This window comes from Platalea leucorodia (assembly GCF_965183815.1).
Source record: "Platalea leucorodia genome assembly, chromosome: 9".
Taxonomy (NCBI): domain Eukaryota; kingdom Metazoa; phylum Chordata; class Aves; order Pelecaniformes; family Threskiornithidae; genus Platalea; species Platalea leucorodia.
Window position 1 is genome coordinate 42,916,779 of NC_138831.1, and position 27,739 is coordinate 42,944,517.

At 49.4% G+C, this 27,739-nt stretch overlaps 2 protein-coding genes across 2 annotated transcripts in view; one reads left to right on the plus strand and one right to left on the minus strand.

Annotated features, from left to right (window-relative positions):
• The window catches only part of FANCI (FA complementation group I), a gene marked incomplete at its 5' end in the record, with an annotated part of 24,938 nt that extends 4,470 nt beyond the window's left edge, over positions 1-20,468 (minus strand). Inside the window, 31 exons of the mRNA XM_082321977.1 lie at positions 537-721; positions 1,017-1,104; positions 1,233-1,301; positions 1,435-1,562; positions 2,151-2,202; positions 2,954-3,070; positions 3,527-3,603; positions 4,017-4,180; positions 5,511-5,690; positions 6,245-6,409; positions 6,816-6,937; positions 7,032-7,211; positions 8,033-8,134; positions 9,382-9,450; positions 10,545-10,667; positions 11,054-11,168; positions 12,104-12,174; positions 12,828-12,958; positions 13,509-13,596; positions 14,187-14,367; positions 15,197-15,333; positions 15,833-15,925; positions 16,190-16,322; positions 16,498-16,583; positions 17,493-17,616; positions 18,105-18,146; positions 18,746-18,803; positions 18,884-19,040; positions 19,446-19,576; positions 20,164-20,236; positions 20,385-20,468. Coding sequence (XP_082178103.1) covers positions 537-721; positions 1,017-1,104; positions 1,233-1,301; positions 1,435-1,562; positions 2,151-2,202; positions 2,954-3,070; positions 3,527-3,603; positions 4,017-4,180; positions 5,511-5,690; positions 6,245-6,409; positions 6,816-6,937; positions 7,032-7,211; positions 8,033-8,134; positions 9,382-9,450; positions 10,545-10,667; positions 11,054-11,168; positions 12,104-12,174; positions 12,828-12,958; positions 13,509-13,596; positions 14,187-14,367; positions 15,197-15,333; positions 15,833-15,925; positions 16,190-16,322; positions 16,498-16,583; positions 17,493-17,616; positions 18,105-18,146; positions 18,746-18,803; positions 18,884-19,040; positions 19,446-19,576; positions 20,164-20,236; positions 20,385-20,468 — 3,525 coding nt within the window. The remainder of the gene's footprint in view (positions 1-536; positions 722-1,016; positions 1,105-1,232; positions 1,302-1,434; positions 1,563-2,150; positions 2,203-2,953; positions 3,071-3,526; positions 3,604-4,016; positions 4,181-5,510; positions 5,691-6,244; positions 6,410-6,815; positions 6,938-7,031; positions 7,212-8,032; positions 8,135-9,381; positions 9,451-10,544; positions 10,668-11,053; positions 11,169-12,103; positions 12,175-12,827; positions 12,959-13,508; positions 13,597-14,186; positions 14,368-15,196; positions 15,334-15,832; positions 15,926-16,189; positions 16,323-16,497; positions 16,584-17,492; positions 17,617-18,104; positions 18,147-18,745; positions 18,804-18,883; positions 19,041-19,445; positions 19,577-20,163; positions 20,237-20,384) is intronic.
• A 3,227-nt stretch (positions 20,469-23,695) lies between these two features.
• Positions 23,696-27,724, plus strand: RLBP1 (retinaldehyde binding protein 1; the record flags this gene model as incomplete). The annotated part of the gene is made up of 7 exons (XM_082322059.1): positions 23,696-23,707; positions 23,940-24,068; positions 24,351-24,552; positions 25,670-25,848; positions 26,540-26,698; positions 27,345-27,455; positions 27,566-27,724. The coding sequence occupies 7 exons, from the start codon at positions 23,696-23,698 to the stop codon at positions 27,722-27,724; spliced, it is 951 nt and encodes a 316-aa protein (XP_082178185.1).
• Positions 27,725-27,739: the final 15 nt, after the last annotated feature.

Genomic DNA, 27,739 nt, shown 5'->3' on the forward strand with positions numbered 1-27,739 from the left:
GATTTGCAAGAACTACCCTCCCCAGTGGCTTGCTATATCCCAAACGCCACGTCTGCATTCCAGACCTGTGAGAGAGCTCAGGGGTATTCATCACCTTGTCTCAAACTAGCTCCCCAGGCCTGTTTTCATGGCCCAGTTCCCCCAGCTCTGATGCTTCAAGCCTTAGATGGGAATGAGTGGCAAGGGCAGGATTGCCGAGCACTGCGAGAACACTGCTGATGCCGTTCCTTGTGGCACACAGCTGCGTACAGAGGAACCTACAAGATACGCTGGAAAAAGCCACTCCAAGCCACGCACAGGCAAATTCAGCTGGAGAGAGGCTTTCCTTTACCTCCACTGGTACAACTATCACTGCTCAGAAAGGTCAAGAAATTGAGGGCATGAAAGCCAACAGAATAAGGACTCAGCTCCTGCAAGAGATCAACAGCCCAGTCCTGAGGGTAGCTGCTGTCAGGGGTCACTGTGAGCTTGCTGTAGCAGATGGGGAAAAAGTTTTCAGATCCTAGCCAGCCCACTGTCAGCAGAGCAGCACTCACATGTTTGATGAGGGAGGTGAGAATTGCGTATGTCTTGCTGAGGCTTCTCAGCAGCGTGTCCACACAGCTCCCTGCAGGGAGTGCTGTCTGTACCAGCTCATGATAAACTGTCAGCAGAGTTCCCAGCTGCAGAATTACACCTTTCTCCAGAGCCTGGGTTTGGTTTGATGCCTGAGAGGAGTCTTCTAGAATAAAGAGATGAATGTGTGTCTAATGAATCCAATTATGCAGGTGGGAGGCACAAAAGACCACCTTTGTGTCTGGTGCACAAGGCACCTGCGTGGCACAGGGAAAACAATCACTGGAGGGATTTTGTGACAACACTCTCTATCTTACATTGTTCATGTGGAACCAGCTCGAGGGAGAGTTTAACCTGCCCTCAGATGATGCTACCTCAAAATCCCAAAGTATCTTTTTGCTCTCTATCTTCACCTGTTTTTGGCAAAGGTGTAACAGTAAGAAGTGGACCACTTTTATTACCTGATGTGTCCGATCCCAGACTGGTGAGTTTCTTGATAAGCCAATCCACCTCTTCAAGGACCTTATCCGCCTGACCCAGAACCAGCAGCTAAGACAGAAACACCAATAACAAACCATGTTTTTGGAGGAGTTTGAGACACCAGGAATCTACAAGCCACTTGTAGCAGAGTAGCCCTGGACACTACAGGTTGTTCCATACACGCTATTTGGACTCACACAGACAGTAGGGGCTGCAGTCTTGGCATTCACTATGGCGAAATGGGACCGACTCTCCACTTCTACGTCCTGGTTGGAGGACAGAAAACAAATTCTAGTGAGTAAAACTTTAGCTGCTGTCACATGAGTGCATCTCTGGTGCAAACTAATTCTGCACTGACAGCACTAAGTGATGAAGAGTTAGGCTGCTTCTGCATCATACCTGATCTATGTCTCCCAGGCAAGCGTGGATGTCTTGTGCGAGTTCACGCAGCAGACTGACAGGGCTCTTGTACAGAACATGGAGACTGAAGAGCAGAGACAGCAAACCCTTGCAGCAAGCGATATCCTCTGTGGGGAAGGGAAAAGAAAACAACACATTACCAGGTGCAGAGCTCCCCTAGCTCTTTAGGCATATCAGACATCCAGTGAGGGAAAGTCTCAGATTCAGTATGGATTTAACAGTCTGCATTCCCAGAAACGATACACAGTAGGTGAAAATCCTATCAAAACACCGCAGTTACAAAAGCGGAGTTTACAACATTAGGCATCACATATAATACTGCAAGAAGCAGTATGGCACACTGGAGCCATCAGCTCATAGAAAAATGATGACCAGAAGCACTGAGGAAGTGCAATACAAACTCTGGCAAGAGTAATACCTTTCCAGAGTATAAATCCAGATTTGAGCAACAGATGTGCTAAATAACAAGGAAGAAAAGTCAAGTAAGTGGCTTATCTTTCTTCGGCAATGCTAATATTTAGAGATGGAGTTTCTTCCCTAATTACCACAATGTCATGGCAATCTGCCACAGAATGGGACCTGAATATAATCTGTAACAAAGAGGTAAAAACAGGACAGACAACAGCAGAGCATCTAAGGGTCTAATATCAGACGAGACACATCGCATCTAAACATGCTCCCCAAAGCTTACTTACCGAGAGCATTTTCTTTGCAAATTTTGACTGTCCAAGTCAGGAATTGAAGGAACTGCATAAAGAGAGAAAAGATATTATGGCTTTGAAACAGAATTCAAAGCACAAAACTAATAATAAAAAAAAAGCCAACCCAAAAAAAACAGCAAAGGGAGACCAGCAGAGTCCCCTTCTGGCAGAAAGGCACCTAGCCATGCTGTGTGAAGTTCCACAAGAGACACATAACCTACTAAGAAGTGAAAAGCTGAGATCCAGAATGAGGGAATGGCTATACATTCTCTTGGACAGAGTAACAGCTCCATTTAATTTAAGGTAAATGATGACTCCAGACTTCTGGCACACTTCGAGTGCAGTCCCTAGCTTGTAAAAATGGGACACCTCTAGTCCACTTTAGAAAATGCCCCTGCACGGAAGGAATTAGGCACTCAGCCAGTTTGGACTGGTCATAAGTCTGCTGGCCTTTTTTGGCTCTGTTCCCATGTGGAAGCCATACCACTTCTAGGCTCCGTTAGGAGTCCCTGTTCAGGCGAACAAGTCATTCAGACTCCAGCTGCCCAAAGGCAGGATCAGAATGTGCAGAAGCGGGGTGGGAAGATAACTTGTTCTTAACTGTCCTTGCAGGCGTTTGACAGGAGCGTGCTTGATAACGTAACAAAACTGTCACTTTGACATGGTGTGGTCTGCAGGAGAAGGCAGAACACGCACACATCTCAAAGCCCTCAGATGTCAACCCAGCCTGATAATCTTCTTCCCACACCTACGGCTACTACACACACCCCTGCCACCCGGTGAAGGTTGTGAAGTACCTGCTGAGAGGCTGGATCCAGGAGTTTGGACAAAGTGGAGAGAACTGTGATGAGTGACTGCGTTTCCTTGGAGTTGAAGTCATCTTCAGCACTGCTGAACTGGTTCACCAGGGACCTCTGATCATGGGAAGGAAAGAGGGTGCATGCTTGTTGCAGGGCCATTTTAAGAAGCAAATAAGCAGAAGCTGCAGCAGATAAAGGAATCAGCAACAAGGAGAATCACAAAGAATATAGAGAGAGGGCTCTTCTAAAGAGCAAGTGCTGTTTTTTTTTATGAGTGCTTACATAGAGGCCCACATATGATTCAGTGTGATTTTTATGATACTCAGGTAAGTTCATGCTGCACTGAAGGACCTTATAGCTCTGTAAATACACGTACACTCCAATCCAGCTCTGCACAGCGCCCTGAAGAAGCTTTCCTTAGGGATCAGTAACTTTTCTGAACTGCCAGTGAATCAGTGTCACAGTGGCTATGACATACTCAATCCTGTGGTCAAGTAACAGAGAGCTAGCAGTGTTTTCTGCCAGAATTACCAGTGCTTTGGAACACTTGCAGCACACAGTGGTACTTACCTGAAACTGTCGGATCTGGAAGGCAGCTTTCTCCGTGACATTAATATCCGTTTCTTCTGCGTCACCATCAGTAATATCTGGCAGAGACAGAGAGGTGCAGAAAAAAGCTAAATGCCAAGAGCAGAATACAGGATTTATTTCCAAAAGTGGGAAAGACTGCAACTGCTCACAGCTAGAAGAGGAATACAGACTGCAAAACCATGGTGAGCACAAAAACGTGTTGAAGGCAAACTTCAAATAGACGAATGCTATATCAGACCTCAGCTATCCTCTGCTGACAGACTAAGAGCTCTATAAAAGCAGGTAAAGATATATCTGGAACTTGCCTCTGGCATGAAAATCAATGCTACTAAGCCCACCTTGTTACTGAGAGACAAGGACCAGACCCCTCTCTCTACTTATGGATAAAGGGCACTGGGCCCCTAACTGCCCACACATGGGCTGGAACACAAAGCCTGGAAACCAGAGCAGAATTGTACCATGTGCCTACCCAGGGCTTGTAGAAACTGGGGTATCCTGGCAGTGTACAGCTGCTGCACCGTGTTGAAGATCCGCAACAAACCTTCCAAGCACAGGAGTGAAATGCTTTTGCCCTTCTTCTTCCCTGACTCCTCAACGACAGTGGGAATTGAAGTGTACCTCCAAAGCAGAACCCTAGGGGACGGGAGACGAGTTAACATCACATGCTCCAGTAAAGCTGGTTGCACAGTGCAAGAACTAGAACAGGGCTAATCACAGATTCTGCTCTTAGGATCATATTTTTAATATAATTAAATCAGAAGGTCTTTTTCCTATAGGAAAGTGGAGAGAGAAGAGATCCATTTTTAAGAAGATCTTGTTTCAATGTCAGCAAAACAGCTACTGCATTCTTCCTGCACAGCTAAATAATTTAATTCTTTCCAGGTGCCAAGGGACCTTCCAATCCCATTTCAAGTCCATCTTTATAGACTCATTTCTTCCACCTGGCTTTCCTTCTGTCTCAGACTACCCAATCACTGACCACTGGTGTCAAATCTGTCAGTGACAAAAAGATCTTTTCTCTTGGCAGTTTGAATCTGTGAAATGTCAGATATCTCTACAGGGCTCTATATAAATAAAATCAGGAAGGTAAAGGCAGGCAAAGCAAAGTGAAAAGCTTTGAAGAAAGCAAAATTGTTTGGCCCAAAGGAGACTGTTCTATTTGTAGGCAAACATCTTTTTCCTGCTCCCCTAAGCCCACTTCTTCCCTTTTTTGTTCCCTCTCCTTTCTTCTCATTAGTTCTGTTGCCTGCACAGATGATCTTATTCTATTTCAATGTCCAATCACGCAAAACATGTAGCTCACATGTAGTCCTAATGACTGCAACAAAAATAGCCTCTATTATTTGGGGCAAGACACAAAACGGGCATTATTCATGGCAGGGGTAATTTGCATTTTGTGCTCTTTGCTGACTGGGATCTGAAAAGACCCCATGCAGATATGACCTAGATCCCAAAAGACATTTAGATGCTTAACATTCTTGGATTTCCAAAGGATTAGATGCATGAATGTCTTCAAGCATCTTGCAAAAGTCCTAAACAAATGTTTTCTAAAGCTTGTGTCCCTCTTACATCTCTTTTATACTGTAGCTAGAAGTGAATTTTAACTTCATTGCATCCCAGAGGCCTCAAGAATCCAGCCTGTAACCATCCTACCTCCTCTGTGACAATGAGTGATGAGCCAAAAGTCAGAAAGAGGCTGAAAATGAGAGTTTGATGGTGTTTGGTTCTTCCAGGCCAAGTACCATTATTAGAGCTGTATCACTTACTCTGGCACAGAAACTGTAGTGCCTCCACTTGATTTCTCAGGAGCAAAGAAAGGCAATGATCTCAACCCAGTAATAATAACTGTTTGAAACAGTTATAGTCTGCATTCTTCTTTCGAAACGCTACCTGAGAATCAAAAATCCCCAAAATGCATTGCTGCTTTTTAGGGCTGATGTCTTCATGTGTCACAGTGACTCACCGCGTGATTTTGCAGAGGTTCTGAAACATCTTCTCAGGATTTTGTCCGTCTGGTCCATCAGTTTGTCCTGTCTCCTCCAGCTGCTGCACCTTCTGCAGAGCTACACTGACAGCATAGCGCAGGAACTCTGTGCTGGAGCGCAGAACTGCTAGGCTCTCCTCATGGGTTTGGGCATTGTCCCTAAAGAATCAAGAGCACTGTCAGAGAATTGAGGATGCACTGAAAAAGCACAGAAGTGGCCTATGAGATTTAAAATCTAAATATGCATTTACAAATACAATCACCAGCTGAATTCAGGGTGGAAAAGACCCTTTCTTTTGGTAGCCTGTAGTGAACACTGGGAGGATACAGTTCCACCAGCCTTTCCAAATACACTAACAGCCATGGTTTGAATTGATGTCTGGCTCTGTTCCATAGAGGACTGGAGCTCAAACACTGGTGTTTGTTGCCTGAGGGATGGCCCAGGACTGGAAGAGCAGAGACTCTCCGAGGTCTTACAAGTCATAAGCGAGGTCCAGGAAACCTGGTTTGGCAATACCAGAAGTTGCACAGCTATGGTTCCTGCCTGGACTATGATGCTCTCCAGACAACAAGTGCTGTTACCATGAATGCTTTGTACAGAAATGAAAATGCCTGTACTGTGTAAGCAGTGCACAAGACAGCCAGCATGCAGACACCACAAAAACAGCTTGTGAATAGGCCTTAAAGCTTCTCCAGATATGACAGCTTCTTACCTGAACAGAGCTGTAAGCAGAGTAGATACAAAACCCATGGACAGGAAGCTCCGTGCAGTTTTGTTGCCCAAGGTAGATTTATTCTTTCCAGCTTTCTCCTTCAGGATTTCAGAAAGTTTGTTGTAACATGTAAACAAGCCTAGGACATCCTCAAACTTGTTCTTACTGCAATAAAGTAGTAGAAAGCATTAATGCAGAAAATCCAGTCTTATGGTTTCCCATTTGAAGCTTCAGCTGCTAAATTACACAATGACACTTTCTAAATGATAAAACCATGACATACAACATCTCCACACCTCCCTAACTGTGTATTTCTCATCCATTCCTCCTTGACTTGCTCTTCCACAAAATGTCACATCCCATCTCCCACAACACACGACATTCGAAAGGAAGACACTCCCCAAGGTTCTGTGAATGTCTGTGCCACGAGGCGCACACACTCAGAAAGCATCATTCTGATTCTGTGTTGGCACTATTATCCTGTGCTTGCAATGAGTCTGTGTCCTGTACTCCGAAGAGCTAGGCACAGCATAGCACAGCTAGCGCTGGAGGGTAAGATTTGATGTTTTACCTGAAATTCCCTGTGTTGAAATTGTACTCAATCAGGACCTCACAAATTCCCATCACCTGGATGGCATAGATGTTATTCTTTACACCGACACCAGAAGACAGAGAAAAATCTGCTGATTTATCCTAAGAGGTAAAGGAAACAAGTGAAAAATCTTTTCAAAACCTGACAAGAACTCAGTGTCTTCTTCCACTGAGTCAAACTGAGAATCTGATTTACCAGTTCAAAGTCTTCCAACTCGCTCTTGATCATGCGTCGTGTGACAGATTCTAGCATATCTTCGAAGTTTTCCTGAAATCCCACATCCTCCTCCTCATCGTCATCTTCAGCTCCTTGGCATAGCTGCACAGTGCTCTTGTACCAGGCGAGACAGTGTTGGATACAGCAGAGCAGATGGGCCTGAAAGGAAGAGCCACACAGTCACACTCAGCCTTCTAGTTGGAGGTCACCGGTGGAAGTGGACACAGGCCAGGCTATTTATAGTTGGATGCAAAGAGCCATAGCTGCCCTTGGAGGTTCATGTGAGTCTCAAGAATATGTCTCATTCCCAGAATGAGGGGATCTGTAATCCTACACACAGCTATCCAGTTCTAGCTTCAGACAATGTTGTCTACCTGAGCTTGCCTAAATGGGATGTAAAGACTTAACTCCCACTGCTCCCTCAACCCAGCCACCTCAACTGCTGAAGGAGATAGAAAGGGAATTTCCAAAAGGGCTCTCACTCTAGCCGAAGTGTCTGCTCCCTTCCTGGGTGTGCTACTACAGCACAGCATGGAAACTTCCTTAGGGGAAAACAAAGTGATTAATTTGAATTTGTTCCCTTGGAAATCCAATGAATTGTTGAGGTCTCACCTCCAACAATTTCAAAGGAGCGAAAGCGAAAGGCAGATTCTTCCCCCTGCTACACACACACCGCAAGACTATTTTATGTGGAATTAAGTTGAAGGAAGGAAAAAAAACCCATGGTGAGCTCAACAGAGAATAACAGAACTATGCTGTTCCTAGAGCATTTTTCACACAGGTCCCCAGGACATTTGCTTGGAAGCTTTAATAGATAGCCTGAGGCAGGGGTGAGATGGCCAGCTCTATTGCCTTTAAAAGAATTGTTCCAGGCTAGAAGAGGTTGAAGAAACACAAGGTATTCAGCTCATGTAGCAGCACAACTAAAATGCTATGGAACAGACAGGCTTGCAGCTGTGGCCAGCCAGTATAGCTCTTACCAGTGGTTCCTGCAGAAAGATTTGATCTCCTTGAGCCATAATACATCCCTCAAGTTTCAGTGGAGGCAGGAGGTCTTGCTGGGGCAAGTAATATTGCTTTATCTGTCATAGAAAACAAGAAATAAAAATAACCAGTTACTTGGTAACTGAGCCTCTTAGGTTGTTTGAAAACAGAATACGATAATCTTTGTACTCCACTCTACAGAGCGAAAACTAGCACTATGATGATGGGACTGCATGTGTACGTGAAGCACATCACCTGCTCTATTAGTAATTAAAATCCCCTCTTGACTTGCTCATGTACCTCTCAGCCAGGACACGTCACTGCCCTAAAACAAGTTTATCTGACCAGTTGCTGTTGTGTTGCCTCCACGTGCAACATCATTTGCACTTCACCTGCAGTGCTACTCATCCTTTAAACAGTGAGGAAAAGTAACTGCTCCTGCTGCCCGGCACCCGTACGGAATGCTATGGCACCCAGCTTCCTGGCCTAAGGGTGCAGACAGTTATGGAGGCTACACTTGGCACTAAAATAAATCCACGAGAGACCATGCTTGCACCAATTCCTGGCTGTTTGGCACACCACAGGAAGGAGATATGCTCTGAGTACTGATATAGGATCAGAACCAAATATGGAAAGTTATATATAAAATGATGCTATAAAATTTTATATATTTACACCAAGTTCCCATTAAGTGCCCTCTGCTACCCAAAAGCTGCCTTGGCTCTGTTCATGTTCCCTTCTCAGACCCTATACTGTCATGGGAAAGCTGGAATTAGTCAGCATGAACTCTATGGATGATTAAAGGGAAGAAAATTACTTGTCTCAAAGAAAGCACAGCCTGTCCAATGGATTGAGGAAATGTGATTGTCTTGTTGCCATGAGCAACACTGTTGGGGGATGAGTTAATCCTCCTAGATCCTACACGGACTTGGGTACTCTCCCGATGGGAAGACAGCAATAATAATTACTGTGTCAGCGCACATCCTTGGGGAAGTATGGGAGGGTAACCGCTGTGCACTAAGGAACAGAGAGTGCACAAAGCACCTCTCTGGGCATCAGACTTCTCACGGCGTTTCAGAACAGAAGGGTTGGAAAGAGCTCCAAGAGATCCTTTCTCTTCCACCCTGTGATGGGATATGAACCAGTCTCCAGACATTTACATAGTCTGCTCTCTCAATATAGCAGGGATTTGAACACCTCCTCAGAGAAGTGCCGCAGCACTTAAACATGTTTCCAGTGTAAGGGAGAAGTATTTTCCCAATATTTAACCTGAATTGCTTGCTATGCTGGTTGCAGTGCAGAATTCTTAGGGTCACTGCAGCCACGCCGCAGAGCAGTACTTTACCTGGGACAAGAGCGTTTCCATTATAGAGCTGGCCAGCTGGGAGTTCCTGCGAAGGACATCATAAAAACCCTGAAGACAGGAAGGAAGGACAAGTTGGCTTACACAACAAAGAAAATGAACTATATCCATAATAAGTTGATGTCATATGACAACAATGGCCCTTTGGCACCACAAGGAACCATGAGGAAGTAACAATGTGCTCAGTGTAAAACCCCATACCTGGCAAAGCAAAGGCACCACAGAAAGAAGGTATGAATCAGAAAGAGTATGAGTTTCCTCACAGGGGCCCTCTCACAAGCTGTATCTCCCTAGCAGTGGTGGCATCAAGCCCAGAGTGACTTTCACTGCTATTTAACACTAGCACTAGATCCAACTTCAAACTGTGAAATCCTGCTTCAAAGGCAAAACAAGCCAGTGGGGAATCTGTAGGAGGCAAAAAATCCTTCAGAGAAAACTCAGTGGATGGATAAAGCAAGCACATGTCTTATAGCAATATTGATGAACACACACAAAACTTGCAGCTCACCAAAGGTCAGTCCAACCAAGTCAAGAAGGAAACAAAATCTCAGACCTGAAGAGTTTTCCTTTTCTCAAGCTGGTACGTCAGGAGCTAAGATACGCACCCAAAAATGGCTCTCTATATTAGGCCATTTGCCAAAAGAAATCTAAGGGGCAGACAAGCCTTTATAGAAAGTTGCAAAAGGAAGAGAAGACAAGACAGATCTCTGATGCAGTCTCTAAGGAAGTTTCCCCATGCTCCCGAGTCAGGGTTTTCTCTGGAGCCCATGATTAACTCCCAGCAACACTGCTTCTACCCAGTGCCTGTCATAACACTGCTCCCCACTGGGCATCAAATGTGCTTCCCATTTCCTAGGTCACACCACAGGAAGAGAGACACAGACGTATTTTTGCTCTTAAGCAATGTATGAGATGAGGAAGATACATCAATGTATCTTTGGGCTTATAATGGTCCAAAATAAAAAGAAGCAGAAGGATTGAAAAAAAAATATAATCCTTGGTACATGTGTCCCATGAAGAACATAACTGAGATGATGGGTTGTTTTCCACAATAATGTGATCATTATTTACCTGGAGCTACAGCAGAACCAGACTACAGAAGAGCTAGTGGCTGTTTAAAAGGAGACTGAAGAAACCGTGTTTACCTCGTATAACATGAGTCGAACATCCGCTTGCTGGCTCAAACATCGCCTCAGGCTGCCCAGGATTTCAAGGCAGAAGGCCTCATTAGCTGCAGAATTATAGCAGGCATGAACATCTGCCTGGACCTGAGAGGGAATATTAGTCACGTTATACTGGTTACAATTCTCAAATATCACAACACAGAAGCAAGGTGATAAGGGGCCTGGCCCCTAAACAATCACCGAAATAGTCCTTAGTGTGCTGCCAGACTCTTTATCATCATCATGGAGCAGTGTAAATGCTCCCCAGAATATTGGTGCTGTAAGAGAGAATGACTCTGGAGAGCAACATCCCTAAGCCAGCTTCTCTTTGCACATTGCATTTCCCAAAGCTTTCCTTCCAGGACTAATCCTTCCTGAAGTTATATTTCCATTTTGGGGAAACACTCCACCCTTGAGTTGTTTCAAACAGTGCATATTAGACATGAGACTGTCTCATATGTCTACACCAGGGACTGCGGAACAGCACTTACCTGAGTGGCACCAATGGCCTGGCTGCACTGGGAAGAGGACAAGCTGCCCAGAACCTTAAAATTTCTTAACAGAAGCAAAAAGCCAGCAACCGCAGCTTTACGAGCATCAAGCTGCCTGTGAGTCAGGGGGAGAAAAGAGAAGCATAAGGAAAAATGGAAGCAAGAAGCTCAGAAATAAATACAAGATCAACTCAGCAATGAAAAAAGGGTCCAGAAATACAGTGACTGGACCCAGCGGAACTGTATTCCCCAAGAGGGCAGCACAGTCCCAAGCAGTTAAGAACTTGGCAGTTTGCTGGGAGCTCCCTTACTCTACACTCTCACAACATTCAATTTCCTTTCTCTCCTTGCAATGCTCACACTGAGGGAGAGCCCCAGGCCAAGACCCAAGCATTAAATGTCCCCTGAAAACTGGAATGGGAGAGTCTCACAGAGCTCAGAGTTGGAAAATTCCTCACAAAAAGCTGGTGTTTTGCTTTGCTCACCGAAACCCTGGGTCTTTCCCAAAACCCAGTCCCTTGCCTTGAATAATAATCCTAAATTATGAATTCTGTATTCATAACCAGGCAGCCACTGCCCAAGAAAATCCAGTCTACAATCACAGCATTATGAAGACACCAGGATGGTTTGCTCAAAGCATTACCAAGACAACAAGCCTGCTTCTCTACCACCTTGTAAGGATCAGAGGTCAGGTGGCAGCTCAGCATTCTGATCAGGGGTTCCTTCCAGACTCTCCCTAGCATCTGGATGTACTCAGCTGTGTAGACACATGTTGGAATTGGTTTTAATTTTGCCTACTTATTTGGAGTTCCCAACAGCTTTCTGAATTTCCAAAGCCCATTCAGCTGGGGGTTGGGACTTGTGTCTCGGTTCAGTAGAGCTGTGACTGTATTACAGTCCTAGGCTAAAGGGGTAGGGGTAGCAGATGTCACAATCTAGTTATGGGAAGAACATAGTAAGAAGACAGCAAAAACAAACAAAAAATACTTCTGCTCCAAAAACATAAATGAGTTGCAGAAATCTTTTCAAAGAATTCCCTTCCCAGCTTACCTGGAAAAGATAGCTTTTTGGAGAACAAGTATCAGGGAGTCCCTCACTGACATGCTGACTTTGAGCAGAGGCTGGAAAGGAAGATATACTTTGGAGAGAAAAGCACTAAGGCATGCCAAGCCCTTGGGGCATATGAGCTCATCTTCCTCAGGCCCATCTGGCCCTGCATTTCCAATGCTGTCATTAGTACAGTAGGAGAACCAAAACATTTTAAAACAATATCAAATTAAACCCAAAAAGCTGTAGCAGTGAGACACCTTAGCAGGTTAGTGAGGACACAGTGCAAAGGTTTGGGAAAAGAACTGTTATCCCCAGACTGGATGAAGCAGGTAAAAATTTAATCCAGGGCAATATCTCAGCCCAGGCAAAGAGAAATACTGACATGGAGCTTGGAAGGAGAAAAATTAAGGTGACAGCTACAGCTGTTCAGCTAAACACTGTATGCTTAGTTTTCTACAGTGTGCAGCATCTGGGCATCTTCCAGATGAAAGGTCAGCACAGAACAGCTTCGGTCCCGTGCCAGACTTCACCATATGGTTTTTGCTAGAGGGCACATGCAAATCCATGCTTGAAGAACAGTTCCGTGCTACACCGAACAACCTACAGCAGAGTATGAAGGTTTATTTTACGAGGAGGGTTATTAGATCATGCATGTAATTGTGGCCTAGAGCTGTCACTGGAACTAAACTAGCAAGAATATTTATGGAGAAATGCAAAGCTTTACCTGTACTGCCCGGAGGAGCCCTTGCACTGTGTCGATGGGCAGAAAGGACAAATTGTCAAAGGTCTCTGTGACTTTGGAGGATGAAGTCTGAAGCACAAGAGGAGCAGACATGACAATATTGGACAGCAAGTCTGAAAAATAAAAGGACAAAAGGAGCAGCTGCTGCCAAGGGGCCAGGAAATTCTGAGCAAAAGATGTCTATAGAGCTAACAATTACAGAATAATCAAAGCCCTTCCATTACACAGAGGGGTTGCAATAGGATGAACATCGAAAATCTGAGCTCTGCTGCCGGCACAAAGTCGCGGCTGCAGGGCCTCACCCCACCAGAGGGCACTGAGGTATAAGAGAAGAGGCTGCAGCACAGGCATCTCAGCAGCCCCGGTGACTCCCAAGCACCTGCCCAAGGACAAGGAGGAAGGCAAGGCTAGGAAAGTGTAACAAGTTACTGACTGATGGATACCACCTTTCTGTGCATCAGCTGTTCCATGGCAACTGCCTGCAAACATGTTTTCACCTGTGATAAATACAAGGTAATCTGATGCAGCTGACACCTCAGTAAGAGGGGAAGGAACAACTGATTTTCTTGGCTTCAGGTCACTTCAGCAGGAACTTGTTCTGAGAAGCTATGTTCTGAGTGTCCACAGAGCAGGACACATTGTTCTCTCTCTCTTTTCTTTTACCTATGAAGTGGCTGACAGGAGATGCTGCTTTTGTGAGGACTCTGTTCAGGACCTGCTCAAGAATATCACTTCTGATGGGCTCATGAACCTGAGGTGAGAAAGAACAATAAATAAAAATCAAAACCTACATAAATTTAAGGTATTCCTGTACATCAGAGCACAGGCATTGTGTAGTACAAAGCAAATCCAGAGCTGAACGGTAAGCTGGGACTGGTTGCCAGAAGTCCCCTTTCAGCTAAATTCACACAGACCGATTGAGATTTCATTCCAGTCCGATCAGAACCAGCACATCAGAGACACACACAGTACACTCGGAACATCATGGGTCAAATGGTCTGTGGGATGCAAATTCACCACTTCAGAGACAATGCTGATTTCAATCCCACCTCTGTCAGATTTTCTTTGTACCTCTGAATTTCTCTACCTTCTCTGCAGTTTCTTGGAAACTGTAACAGGGATTACACAGGAATTGTGGTAGTTGGAACAGATTAGGATTGGGATTTTGTGAAGATGACCTCTTTCAGCTAGACAGGGGCAAATAGGAAACTAAATCTAGTATTGTTTGTAAAACACTCATGAGGGATACAGCAGGCAAAGTTTTGACACCATTTACGATGAAAGAATAAGAACAGAGTTCCCTTCCTTCCCCAAAAAAACCCTCTCCAAACCATACGCTACCTTAAATGTTTCCAGCAGGATACTTGCTCCCAATTTGCAAGCCTGCTGGGCTGGCATTTTTGAAAGGCCATAACTGGTATCAGCAGCTTTTCCTCCAAAGGGCTTTTTTGGTTCATACGATTCCATTAGGCTGAAGCCAAGATCCACCAGGCCCTGAGTGACGTGGTCCCAGCCAAACGCACTGAAGAAAACATTAAACAGACCAGGAAGGAAACAACTTAGTCACAGGAAAGGTTTAGATTAGAGCAGTCTAAAGTAAAATCTTCCACAGCCATTCCAGGGTCCAAAGCAGCAGTGAGAGATGCCTGATGACGCCTGGAAAGATGCATCCCTCAGAAGCCCATAACTGTCTTTAGGCTGAGGGGTAGGTGCTCAGCACAACACGCATTGCAGTTCTGGTTCTCCAACCATCAGACTTCCTTTCCAGTCCAGAGGTTTCCTCACTACATGGAATGATGTGCACTCAGGTCTGATCTCAATGTGACAGTAGGCTACACTTGGGATGCACAAATATCCTACTCATCCTAAGATCTTCAAGTCAGAGAGAAAGACAGAAGAGGAATGCCGCGCATCAAACTAAAGCACAACTGGTGACAGATCACAGACCTATCCCACAGGATGATTAAAGGACTAACCATGTAGGGGAAGAAAACAGTGAACCTATCACTCATCCCTTGATCAGAACACAAACTACAGCCGGCAGCATGACTCATACCATCAACTGCTTTACCAGTAACAAACAGATAGGGTCCTGATCAGTTTAGTCCTTTGTACCACCAGAGGCCGAGATTTGAGGTAGAGGGGGCAGATTTATACAGCTGCATTTTATTGCCTTTTTTTTTTTTTTCAATTCACCAATATAAAACTGGGATAAAAACTTTGGATTTTGACACTGTTCCCTGCCAGCACCTGGCCAGCAGTATTCAGCACCCCAGAGCATTCTAGCAAGGCTGAAACTCTCCCCCTCCTGAAGCCCATTGAGCATTCTGCAGCATGTGGCAACAACTCACCTATTTTTCACCACTTCTAGAATTACAGCAGTTACATCATATTGTTGAGGAAACAAATCCTGCAGAAACTTGGAGGCCTGAAGGAACTGCAGGTCCTTGCAGCTTCTTGTGATTGATGTTTTCAAGAAATCAAATATCTGGAACATAAAATCATTGAATGTGAGGAAATAATCTTTGAAATGGGACCTCTATAGTCTTGGGTGTGTTCCAGCAAGAGCACCAGCCAGAGCACAAGTTCCAGTACAGCCTGCCAAAAATCTTAACTCGCTTCTTTCTCAGGACAAATACACAAACCTCATTAAGTGCTTCAAGGAGGGTAACTTGCTGCCAGATGCTCTTCAGGTGGCTACCACAGAGCCAAAACATTAAAAAAAGAAGACATTGCTTTTCTTCTCATCCTACAATACCAACCGACAGGAATCACAACTCTGGAAAACTCTGATATTGCTCTGGGGTCTTTTATAGTGTTCACTAAACTACAGCGTACCAATGATCTAACTGCCTCCCCACGAGCATCCTGAAACCATTTCAAGCCTAATTCTGATGGGACTATGACCTAACCACGCTTCCTTTCCTTTACAAGGAGTGCAGTGTACATCCCCATGGAAGTTCTCTGTAAGCTTATCGCCCACGTACCTGCTCTTGCAGTCTGTGTTTTACTGCAACCGATAGCAAAAGAGCCACGCTGAAGGGACACAGGGCTTTACCAGGGTCCTTCTGTTGCTCAGTCTAGAAAATAGCAAGCAACAGTCAGAAAGCTTGTTGTCTTCAACTGCAGCGTCCCGCAAGTTCAGGGAAGCTATCAGGCCCCTATCACACTCCTGTCGTGGCGTAGAAAGGGACATGTCTCTTCAAACATATCATAGCACTTGTTAAAGTGAACATGACAGCCATCATAAAAATTATTAAATCCCTTCTACAGATAACCAATTAAGTTTTAAAAACCCTGCTTCAACATCTTCAAGAACAATGCCTGCTCCATCTTTGTCGTACCTTTAGATGTCTGATTAGTTCCTCGCCTACGTCCTGATCCAGGTTGATAACAGAAACAATATGGAGAATAACAGTGCCTTCCACGTGGCGGAGCTGGTCTAGGGGCATCGTGGCTACCTCAAGGTCCACTGATCTGTAAGTTTTATCAGAAAAAAGCAAGCCATCCAAAGCCATAAATCATTTCTTATCTATCAAGGAGGATGTACTCGTACAAGGTTTAACAATTCAAACTCAAGGACCCCTGAGCAGGACCAGGTTAACTACAAATACCCAGGTAGTAAAGAAAGGGGATGACACAGAGAACTTACTGTGGAACCCTCTGTTCTTCCTTTTGTCTCTTATCCAACTGATTGAAAAAACTGATGATTCCTTCTAAAACAGTCTTCTTACTGCCCTGCAAGGCAGGACATCACATTAAGCCACTGCAGGGTTTGCAGTATCCCAGAGAACTACACTCGTATTCCCACACCAATTACAAATGTCATGGTATCCTTCATTTCCCTTCATAAATCAGAGGTGGGGGAGGGCTCCTGTGTGGCTCATTTCCAGATGAAGTGACTCTGGTTTAGTTTGCGTTTTTCTTTTGACTGCCCTTATTGAAGAGCTGGAAAAAGCTGAAGCTCTCAGCTGTTTTTTTTTTAAAGTTATTAATAATTAGAAGGGGTCCTTTATGTTATAATCAATTAGGGAGGCTTTCAAACTCCTAACCTTACATCTAACATTACATTTTGGCCAGTGGACCCAGACAACCTCTTGTAACACACATGTAATTTGTCTTTGACTGGATCATTTTGGCATTGACTTGGTCACAAACGAAGCAAGCAAAAGAGCCAGATCACCCTGTCAAAGGGCAGAGATGTCACTGGCAGCCTCTGCTTGCAGGAAGAGCACAAAGAAACATTTCCAGTACAAGTCAGACTACAACCCAGAAGACCATACTGCATGAGCTATTATTATAGCGTTTGGACCACAGAGAGTGAGCAAAACCACACTTAAGAACAGTGCAAAAGACCAATCCTCTCTGCTGTCTGCTAGGTCTGTGCTCATTCCTTATTTCCCAAAGGTTTCCTTCTTTTCCCACAAGGAAGATCAAGATTGTATCTTTCTCTGAGCAGTCGGCTTCTTCAGGATAGAGGGAGTTACAGGGAAAAAAACCTACTGATGTCCTGCTGTGTCCTGCTCCCCACAGCACAGTTTGGGAACAATCACAATCCCCAACAAAATCCCGCCTATAGCTCAGTCTGTACATATTTTTGTCTCATGTTATATGCTTAGGGGGAGGCCAGCTCCTGTGAGTTTTTACCTTTGCAGAAAGCAGCAGCAGCTGATAGACCAGAGGGGGAATTTCCTGCAGGTCTAATTTGGAGAACATCCTAAGGACCTTTTCCACCACAAACTGCAGCTCCTCTCCCGACAGTGGAATATCCCTGTTGAATCAAAGATGCAGCCTAATCATTTTCACTAATTTCCTTCAGAATCCCACAGCGTAGTCAACCCATAACCAGACAAAGGGTCCTAATGTACAGACAGGCAGCGAATGCTCCCAAAGTCCTCACCAGAAGCAGTTGCCACAGATCCCTCAATACCCTACCACTGTCCCAGGATACTCTTCAACCTTCAGTGCTTAGATCTCCTTCACAGTGTGCTTGTTCATTAATGCATTGTTAAGTTGCCAAGGCTCACTCACACACGGAATAAAAACCACAATGCCATGCCCAGTCTCTGAGGCACGCCTGCCCAGCTGTTTTTTTTTTATCCAAATGGATCTGATGTGGATGTTCATCGACTCAACCATCCATGGGGCTGTGCCTGGTATGGTCAGAACTACTTTTCGTACTTGCCCCAAACTACACGTGAAATAGGACGTGGGCATGACTGCAGCACAAGTGCTGATGTTGAAGGTAAAAGGAATTACCTGAACATGTTGGCAAGATGTATTACACTCCGAGGATCCCACCTGGTAAAACAAAAATATGTTGGAAAATTGAGAGCAAGCAGGATTATCGTTTATCCCTTCACTCCTCATACACAATTATTCAATGTCACCATTTCCCTGTCATGTTCTGATATTGAGAATAAAAGCCAAATTTCCACCAGAAGTCACCACCACCACCCTAACCACCCAGACCTAGAATGCTCCAAACTGCCCCTGTCCCCACAATAACAAATAACCAAGAAAGGAATAAAACCAAGTGCTTCCTGAGACCAATTCACGCAACACTATTACAAGATCTGGGAACAGGGTGTTCCCTTGCCTTCCCAGCCAGAGAAGACACAGTCACGGAGGGCACAGATTCAGAGATGATAGAACAGGACACAGATGGTGACATCCAGCTCATCATGATGTCTTTTTCAAAGCAGAATACGAAACACACTGTTTTGCCATGTAACTAAGAGGATGCTGGGGCTACAGACACGATTAGCAACTGCAGATTTAGCTCCCACTGTACCTGTAGGGTATCACAGGGAATTTTGTAAAACAGCCCAAATAAGACTAAGCACTGACTGATCTTTAAACAGACTAAAGCACGGTGGAGCTGGCAGAGATGTACGTACTTGCTGGAGCAGAGGGTATTTATCAGCTGTTTCTTAAACTCTTCCCCATTCAGTTCACCTGAAAAAGCAGAAGTCTGTTAGGAGCTGATTCCAGAGGATGGGAGGACAGGCTTGGGAGAAGGAACTGAGAAGGGTTACCTTTCCCATAAGCCAGGCTCTCCTTTGAACTGGCCAATGCAGTGAGAACAGTGGAAAACAACTCCAAGGATTTCCCGTTAGACAGGCTGCCGCCTTTAATAACATCAACAAACAGGGCGGCAAGCTCAGCCAGCGCGTGGCCTGGCAGCTGGCGAGCCTGGGAGAAGATACAACAACATGAAAGAGCCCGAGGCAGCACACAGGAGAATTCCACATACACGTCCAAACCGTCACCAGAAACCAGCAAAGGACAACATTTGACATTGAAATGTTCCCCTAAAAGGGGAATTCACCCCCAAGACTGTCATACTGTCATTTACAGAACAGAGCAGTACATCAAGTTGATGTAATTATAGGTTTGGAGTTTCAAGTCTAAGTATAATTATCCAAAGATAACCACATTTACACACACAGCAAATTCCAATGCCAGCTAACTTAGTCCAGGGCAGATCCACGGGAAGGATACAACTCATTTTCCTCAGTGGCCTAGTGAAATATCTCAATCTACATATGAAATGATACCCAGCAGACCCCAGGAAAGCCAGCCCGAAGGAGCTTCTACCTCCAGCATCAGCAGTCCTATGATTTCAGACACCTTGCCCAAGTGCAGGTCCCCTGACTCCACTAGTGGGACACAGTGCTTGTAAACTTGAAGCCTCCTGAGAACACCGCTTTGCTGGGAACAAGGGGAGCCTTATAATGAGAAAATAAAGAAAACAAAGAATGGAAAAAAAGTTATGCAAGTAACAACATGTTGCTAAACAAGTGGAAATTAGCAGGGCTAAACTGTCACCTGACTGCAACTCTCCATTTTATTTAATTGATAAAACAGTTGAAAACCAGACCACAGGAAACGAGGATCTCTTCGATAAAATAGCTGAAGTACTCAACTCCGTTATCACACCCTGCGGTTCACTCAACCTGCTGCCCAAGATCAGGAAGTGTCAAAATCTTGAGAAGAATCAGCTTGGCAATTAAGCTCCAGCTGGCCAGCTCAGTTTTACTCCACAGTACCCAAGGGCTCCCAAAAGTAAAGCCCACTTACAACAGGTTCCTTACAAATATATTAGTCTGGTTTCCCACATCCCGTATCTATTTTTGGATGTCCAGTCCCCTGTGATGACTCTGACTGGCTGCTTCTTACCCAAAGTGACACTTCCTTGTGCTGCTGACCACTTACCTCACCCAGCCAGCCCCTGAGCCACCCATCGGCACCAGCAGGGCTGGGGCCACAGTCCCCCTCTCCACCCACTCCAAAGCGCAGCTCGGAGATCGCCCACCTCTGAAGATCGCTTTCAGCAAAGCTGCCGTCTCCCTCCCCTTCAGGGCCTGCCTCGTCACCATATCGCCCAGCTGCAAAGAGAAAGGGACGCTGTGAGCTGCCCTTCACCCAAGGCCTCCCGAGGAGAAGCCGCCTCCGCCGGCCTGACAGGGCCCGGCAGCGGCAGCGGCAGCCGCACCCCCACTTCCCCGCACACAGGGCCCAGCCCGCGGGGCGCACCTCGCCCTCCCCCAGGCTCTGCAGGGCCTCCTGGAGCCGCTCGGGGGCCTCCTCGGCCGCCAGCGCCAGGATGCGCTGGGCCATGGGGCCGCGGAGCCGCCCGGCCCGGCCGGGGTCGCGCTGCCGGCGGCCGCCGCCCCCCGGGCCTCAGCTCCGCCACCCCGAAATTCCCGCCCGGAAGTGCCCGCCCGTCACCCGGGCAACAGTGCCCGCCCCCGAGCGCTCACTTCCCTTCCCCGCCACCGGCCACTCCCGCCCCCGGCGGCCCGGGAGGCCACGGGTTCGAGTCCCGCGGCGTGCAGGCAGCGTGGGGTGCAGGCAGCGTGGGGTGCGGAGTGGTGTGGGGTGCAGGGCAGTATGCAGTGCGTGGCAGCATAGGGTGCAGGGTAACGTAGGGTGCAGGCACGTGGGGTGTAGTATGGCGTGGGGTGCAGGCAGTGTGGGGTGCAGGCAGCGTGGGGCAGGCAGCCGGGGGGACTGGGGTTCTCGGCACAAAGTGCCCATTCAGGGCCACCCCGCAGCAGCGGCACCCGGCCCCTGCGAGTGCCACCCACGTGGAGCACGAATCCCTTCGAGTAAACCCCTTAACTCCGGGGGGCACGAGGGGCGGCCTTGGCGCACGAGGAGGTTTAGCCCGCCTTTAAGCAGCGGGATTTAGCCGGAGGATCCGGTGCCAGCACATCGTGGGAGCTTTCGCAAGTCCCGTGCTCACGGCGAGCGGGAGCTGACGCTGCCGAGCGAGGGGGAGCGGGTTCGCCCGGGGCCAGGGGCCATGGGGAGGGGGATAACCGGACCTGGACAAGAGATCCCCAAAGGGATCCAGCCTCAACACCTTGGGGTGGGTCCTCCTTGGGATGAGTCCCTCTTCATTCTGCCACCCCTTCCAAAGACCCCTTTTCCCAGGACAAAGCACCCGCTCGGTTATGCCAGGGCTTGCGCATCAGTCTGCAAAACTATTTCGTCTGCAATGAGCGTGATGGCCAGGATGCCCAGGTGGCCAGGGGAGCGCAGGTCCCCTCTGCCACCCCTGTGCAGGGCTGTTGGGTCTGTTTGGGAGCCCCCAGGCTGACAATATCCCCCGTCACACACCATCTTGCTCGCTGGGCTGCAGACAAACGTCCAGCAAGCTCCAGGAGGGAGCTGAGCCTTGCGGCAGGGCTGGCGTGGGAAGGGGATGGGGAGGTCGGGAGGTCTCCAGTGGAGAGCTGCGCGCGGCACCCCTGGCCTTGGCAGCATCGCTCGGGGCCTTGGCACAGGTCCGGGTTTTTCCTCCCCGCTCCCTCCTGCCCTTCATCTGGAGTCTCGTGCCTTCCTCCTCCTCCCTCCCTCGCAGCGGGGTCTCGGCTCTGTTTGCAGGGCAGCCCTGTGGAAACCAAATCCGTAAATCCCGGTGGCATTACAAAACATGCCTTGTGTAAGCCCCTTCAGTCCTGCTCCGGTGTTCAGCCCAGCCCCGCCACCTCCCCCAAATCCCCATTGTGCTAAAAGCCCCGCTGAACTCCTCTCCTGGGCTTGGGGAAAGAGCCGTGCACAGCCCCATCCTCACCGCCTCCTCACCCAACTCGCACAACCCTGGGCCCAAAAAGAGTTAAGGCTGAAAGGGCTTCCCGGCCCCATGTGGCTTCAGCATGCTGGGATGTCCCAAAATAACTCGTTTTGCCGTCCCGCTGCACCCATGCGTGGGCTCAGCATGGTCCCTGCTGCATCCCGGGGCTCCCTTCCCGCACGGGTCTGCAGCATCACCTCAGGGATGGACTGGGTTCCAGTTCCCAAAGCTCCAAGCAGGCAACCATCGCTTGGGAGCATTGTAAAAAAAATATCTGCCCATATTTTTTTATTTTAAAAGCTGAAAGTAGTCCCGTATGGATGCTTGTTTGGGTGGCCTTGTCGGGGAGGAGTTGGAGAGCCCCAGGAGGGACCAGCTCTGGGAGCATCCTCTGCCGTGGACCCGTCCCCACACCTGGACCCTGCCCACACAGCCAAATTCACAGCAGGACCTTGCCAGGCTTTTCGGGGCAGAAGCTGGGTAAGAGACTTGGCCCGCTCACCCCGGGGGATTGCGCTGGGGTGGCAGGCTGCCCATCGCCTCCTCTGCCCCTGCCCCGCGCTAATGAGTGAGTTACACAACGAGAAGCTTTTATACTTCGTTAATCTGGTCCGGCATCCCATCCCGCCCCTCCACGCACGCTCCAGCCGAACAGCGGAGCCCTGGCTCCCTCCTTCCCTCTCCTCAGCTGCCTTTTTGTAATGTTTTAATGGGGTTTCTTGCCTGGGTTGTGCTGATTTAATTACAAAGCTGCAGTGAGTTGATGCCTTGTGACGGTCTAATCCCAACCCGGTGACTCTACAAAGCTTTCACCCGGCTTTCTTCCTGCTCCACTCCAGCCTCGCCATCCGTGCTTCCGTCTCTGCCCTGTGCACTGACCCTCTGCGGACGGTTCAGCTTTTCCTTTCCCTGGTGAGTACCTGGGACTTTTACCACCCAAAATAATTTCGCACTGGAGACTGTAATCCCATAACCTGGCACCTCCAAGGCTGGGATTGCTTTTAGTGCCTGGAAAAAGGGGATGCCTGTCCCTTCCCTGGGAGCTGGCGGGGAAGATGATGCCCTTGGGAAGTGGATGAACTGGAGCCAAGCATCCCTCGCACAGCCTGGGCTCGGAGCCGGTCCTACAGCCTGGCAGGGGCAGGGTCAGGCGCTGGAGGGAGGATGAAGGCAGGTTTCCTCCTCCTCGTGCATGGGAACAAGGTATTTTACCCAGATGGCGTCAGAAAGATGCTGAGAGGCTCACGGTCCAACCTTGCAGCTGGCGATGAGCTCTGGGCTGGAGCAGCAAGGGCTCGAGGGTTTGGGAAACACCTTGGGGATAATGGGACAGTAGAAATAAAAAGCAGTAAAAGCATGAGCTGACTGCCCACCGGGCCAAAGCTGGGCACTCGCCTCTGCCCGTATGAGGATGGTCTGAGATGAAATGGCACTGAGTGAGCTCATGGGGTTGGGGGTCCCCAACCTCCAGTGGAAAGGCAGAGCCAGAAAAAAAGAATGAAGGTGTCAGACAATCAATACCCACATTTTTAAGCTGCTTGTGCAAACATCCCTGGTGTTTCTCAAAGCTGCCCAGCCCCTGGCAGGCAGGCAGAGATGCAGGCAGTATGTGATGGAGCTGAAGATGGATAGGGTGTCCCCACCTGAGCAAGAGGGGCAGGGGATGGGGCACAGGGGGGCTGCAGAGGCTCCCGGGATCCCCACTGCTGCTGATTCCTCCTCCCCTCTCCCAGTGTCCTGTGGCTGACGGAGGACAGAGGACGACATGTCTGCGGTTGTGAGTACTGCCCCTGCGTCTCCCCATTCCCCGGGCTCTGAGCATCCCCTCCCCGCAGCCCATGGTGGGGAGCCAGGGTGGCACGCAGCCCGTTCCCATCCCATTGCATCCCCTCGGGTGCAGGCATGGAGGCTCTGCCCTTCCTCATAGCCCCCCATCCCAGGAGACCCACGGTGGGGCAGGGAGTTGGGGGGCTGGCTGGGGAGACCCCACATCCTCTCCTCGCCCCCAGACGGGCACCTTCCGCATTGTCTCGGAGGAGGAGCAGGCCCTGCGCACCAAGCTGGAGCGCCTCACCACCAAGGACCACGGCCCCGTCTTCGGGAGGTGCGAGAAGATTCCCCCGCACACCCTGCAGAAGGTGAGGGCGGGTGCGAGGAGCGGGGGGCAGGCACAGCCTGGGGCACCCACTCCTTGGAGGCCACAGGAGACCCTCAAGGGGCTCTTGCCTTGGGGGGTGGGATGTGCTTACACTGAAGGGTCTCAGAGCGGGGGACCTGGGTGACCCTGCCCTCCCTGTGCTGGGATGCTGCAAGGAGCATTACTGCATCCCTCCAGCTTTTGGGTGCCTAAATGACCCCCGGGATGTTTTGGGGTGCACGGGGGGCATTGCTGAGCTGGGCCCTGTCCCTGTTCCCCCCAGGCGAAGGATGAGCTGAATGAGACAGAGGAGCAGAGGGAGGTGGCAGTGAAGGCACTGCGGGAGCTGGTGCAGGAGCGGGCGGGCGGCGAGGAGGTGTGCAAGGCGGTGGCCGAGAAGGTGCAGGGGCAGGACGACTCCTTCTTCCTCCGCTTCATCCGTGCCCGCAAGTTCGACGTCCACAGGGCCTACGACCTGCTGAAAGGTGGGGAGGGGTCCCGGGCTGTGATGCTGCGCCAGGACAGGGATACACATCCACTGGCAGCTCCCAGTCCTGCACTGGTTCCTCCCTGGTCTGGGCTGTGCCGGCAGAGCAGGACCCTGGTATGGGAAGGGGATGAGGAGAGAGGATAAATAGAAAAAGGCAGGGCTGGGGGGCTCGGGATGCAGGGGAAAGAGTTGGAATGGGGAAGGAAATAAATGAGGGTGGTACCAGGCATCCCGCAATGCCAGGACAGTCCCATTCCTTGCTAATGTACTGGACAAAATGGAAAAACAAACGCTTTAGGCGGTGGCAGGCTGTTCATTTGTGCAGCAAATCCAGCTGGTTTGGGTTACATCCCCTCAAGACCCCTACGCCCTATGCATGCCATATATACGCCCTATAGATGCCCTATACGTACCTCTACCTACCCCTGTAAGGAGCACCCACCCTGATACTTTTGTGCACGGTGCCTCGTGGGCTCAGCACCCCTGGGAGCCCTCGAGGGCTGGGGGCAGGTTGGGGGGGCTTGTGGGACCCCCTCCCCACATCAGTGGTGACCCCTAGGGATGGAGGGGGAGAGAAAGAGCAGCCTGGGGAGGGGGTGGCCACCGGCTGGAACCTGCCTGGCTCCAGCTCCGCTCTTCTTTGTGTCAGCTTGGGGGATAATGAGTTGTAATTATCAGCGCTGGCTCCCAGACGAGCTGTTTTGTTTGCCTGCATTTTCCCAGGAGAGTCCTTATTTCATGCCCTCAGGGTGCCAGGAGAGGGGAGCTGGGGGATGTCACCCAAACGGGGAGGAAGGGGAGAAGGGAAATGAGGGGAAAACCGACTTTATCTGCTCAGGGTGCTGGAGAGAAGGCAGGCGTGGGAAGCTGCTGGCATGGGGAGAATAACACCGAGCACACTGGGGACGGGGCTGAGCTCCTCTCACCCCATTTGCCGGGGAAGGCCTGACCCATGCGGACCCTGGGCACAGCCGGTCGGCAGCTCTCGGGCTCAGGACCGGCGTCTCGCTGTCGCCAGCCTGCCCTGTCTCTGGTGGCTTCCCCAGCGCTGCCCTGGCTTCCTAAGTCCGGGCGAGCAGCCGTTGTCCTCCCTGATTTCTGCCTCTCTCCAGGCTACGTGAACTTCCGCCAGCAGTACCCCGAGCTCTTCGACAACCTGACCCCCGAGGCCGTGCGCAGCACCATCGAAGCCGGCTACCCCGGCATCCTGGCCAGCAGAGACAAGCACGGGCGGGTGGTGATGCTCTTCAACATCGAGAACTGGGATTACGAGGAGATCACCTTTGATGAGGTCAGCCCAGCCCAGCCGTCGCTCCCGGAGCGGAGCGGTCCCGCTCCCAGGCTTGTCCCGCTCGGCACATCTGGGCGCAGCATCCCTTACACACATGTATACATATGTCCACACACAGCCTCCAGCCATCCAGGTTGAAGCAAATCTGTAGCCCTTTGAATTTATCCTTCCAGGGAGGGTGGGAGAGCATGGTCCATCACAAAGGGTTCCCCTTCCTTCCCCCTGATGCAGTGCAAGGTGCAGGCCAAATTCAGGGTGTGTATCCCCCAGCCCAGGTAACGCGGGGTGAAGAAAAGCACCAGGCCATTAAATCAAGGTGCTTTAGAAAGGAGGGTCCCGCAGGGCAGAGGAGGAAACTGAGGCACGAGGCATGGAAAGGGCTTCTTGGCAAAGAGGTCTCCAGGCACGTAACTCACTTCTCCCAGCTCTGTTTTCTGCTCAGCTCTGAATTTGGTCGCAACATATCATTGATTCAGGTCTGAGACGCCCCCGACTTGAAAGGGGAATATGGTGGTTGTCAAGCATCCCTCAAAATGCCCTCCCTGCTCTGAAGTCCTGGGGCTGGCTGTCACAAGCAGGCTGGAGTCAAGCAGACCCTGGCTAATGCTCTATGGGACTCTTCCTGGGAACCTCCTGGGGTCTGCGGGAGGTGAGACCTAGTACCAGACCTGCTGTCTCTCCTCTCCATCAGATCCTTCGTGCCTATTGCGTTATCTTGGAGAAGCTGCTGGAAAATGAAGAGACCCAGATCAATGGGTTCTGCATCATTGAGAACTTCAAGGGCTTCACCATGCAGCAGGCATCAGGGATCAAACCCTCCGAGCTCAAGAAGATGGTGGACATGCTGCAGGTGAGGTGGCAAAGTCTGTACCCAGCAGTGGCAGAGTGGGTCCTGGGGGAGCAGGGAGCAGGCAGGGCTAGCGGGGTTTGTGATTTCACCACACTGACACCAGAAGAAAGCATCGTCAGAGAGGCTGTTCCCCATCACACGCTCCTTCCCTTGCCAGCTAATTGGCTTAATCCTGCCAGATGGATCCTATTTTTCTGGCCCCAGGTCCCTGTCCTCTCAAAAGCCCAACCAGAAGCAGTTCCACCACTCCTTGCAGCATCCTACGGCATGGCCTGGAGGCCTTTCCTCACCCTCCTCTCAGCTCAGCCTGGTCCAGGCTGGAGGGAGACTCACAGGCACTCCAGGATTTCTACCCTTGGACCAGAGGCCAAAGACACTTGGCTCTCTCCAGGGAAGGACAGCAGAGATGCAGTCCTTCTTGTGGAGTGGGAGCAATGAACCATCTGGGAGGCTCTTCAGCTTCCCTGGTACTCCTGGGGCTGGGACAGCCGATCCTCTGGGTCAGAACAAAAAAGGGGCCATCAAAGAGAGAAGGGGAGATTGGGCAAGGGGAGCCGTGGCAGTGCCGGGGTATCCATTGCTGCCCACCTCGCTCCGTGTGGCCAGCACCCTCTGTAACCATTCGTGTCTGGGTTTGGGATCCTAGGACTCCTTCCCAGCACGGTTCAAGGCTGTCCACTTCATCCACCAGCCGTGGTACTTCACCACCACCTACAATGTGGTCAAACCGTTCCTGAAGAGCAAACTGCTGGAGAGGGTGAGTGTGGGAAAGGGACCCAGAGGCAGAGGCACGTCCCTGGGTGAAACCGAGCAGCCGGGAAGAGTCACCCTTGTCGTCTGCTGAGGGTTGCTCCCATCTCCCTCTAGGTCTTTGTGCATGGGGAGGAGCTGGAGTCCTTTTACCAGGAGATCGACGCTGACATCTTGCCAGCAGACTTTGGTGGCAACCTGCCCAAGTACGACGGCAAAGCAACTGCAGAGAAGCTCTTTGGGCCCCGCATCGAGGCTGAAGACACGGCTCTCTAAACGGGGGTCCACTCC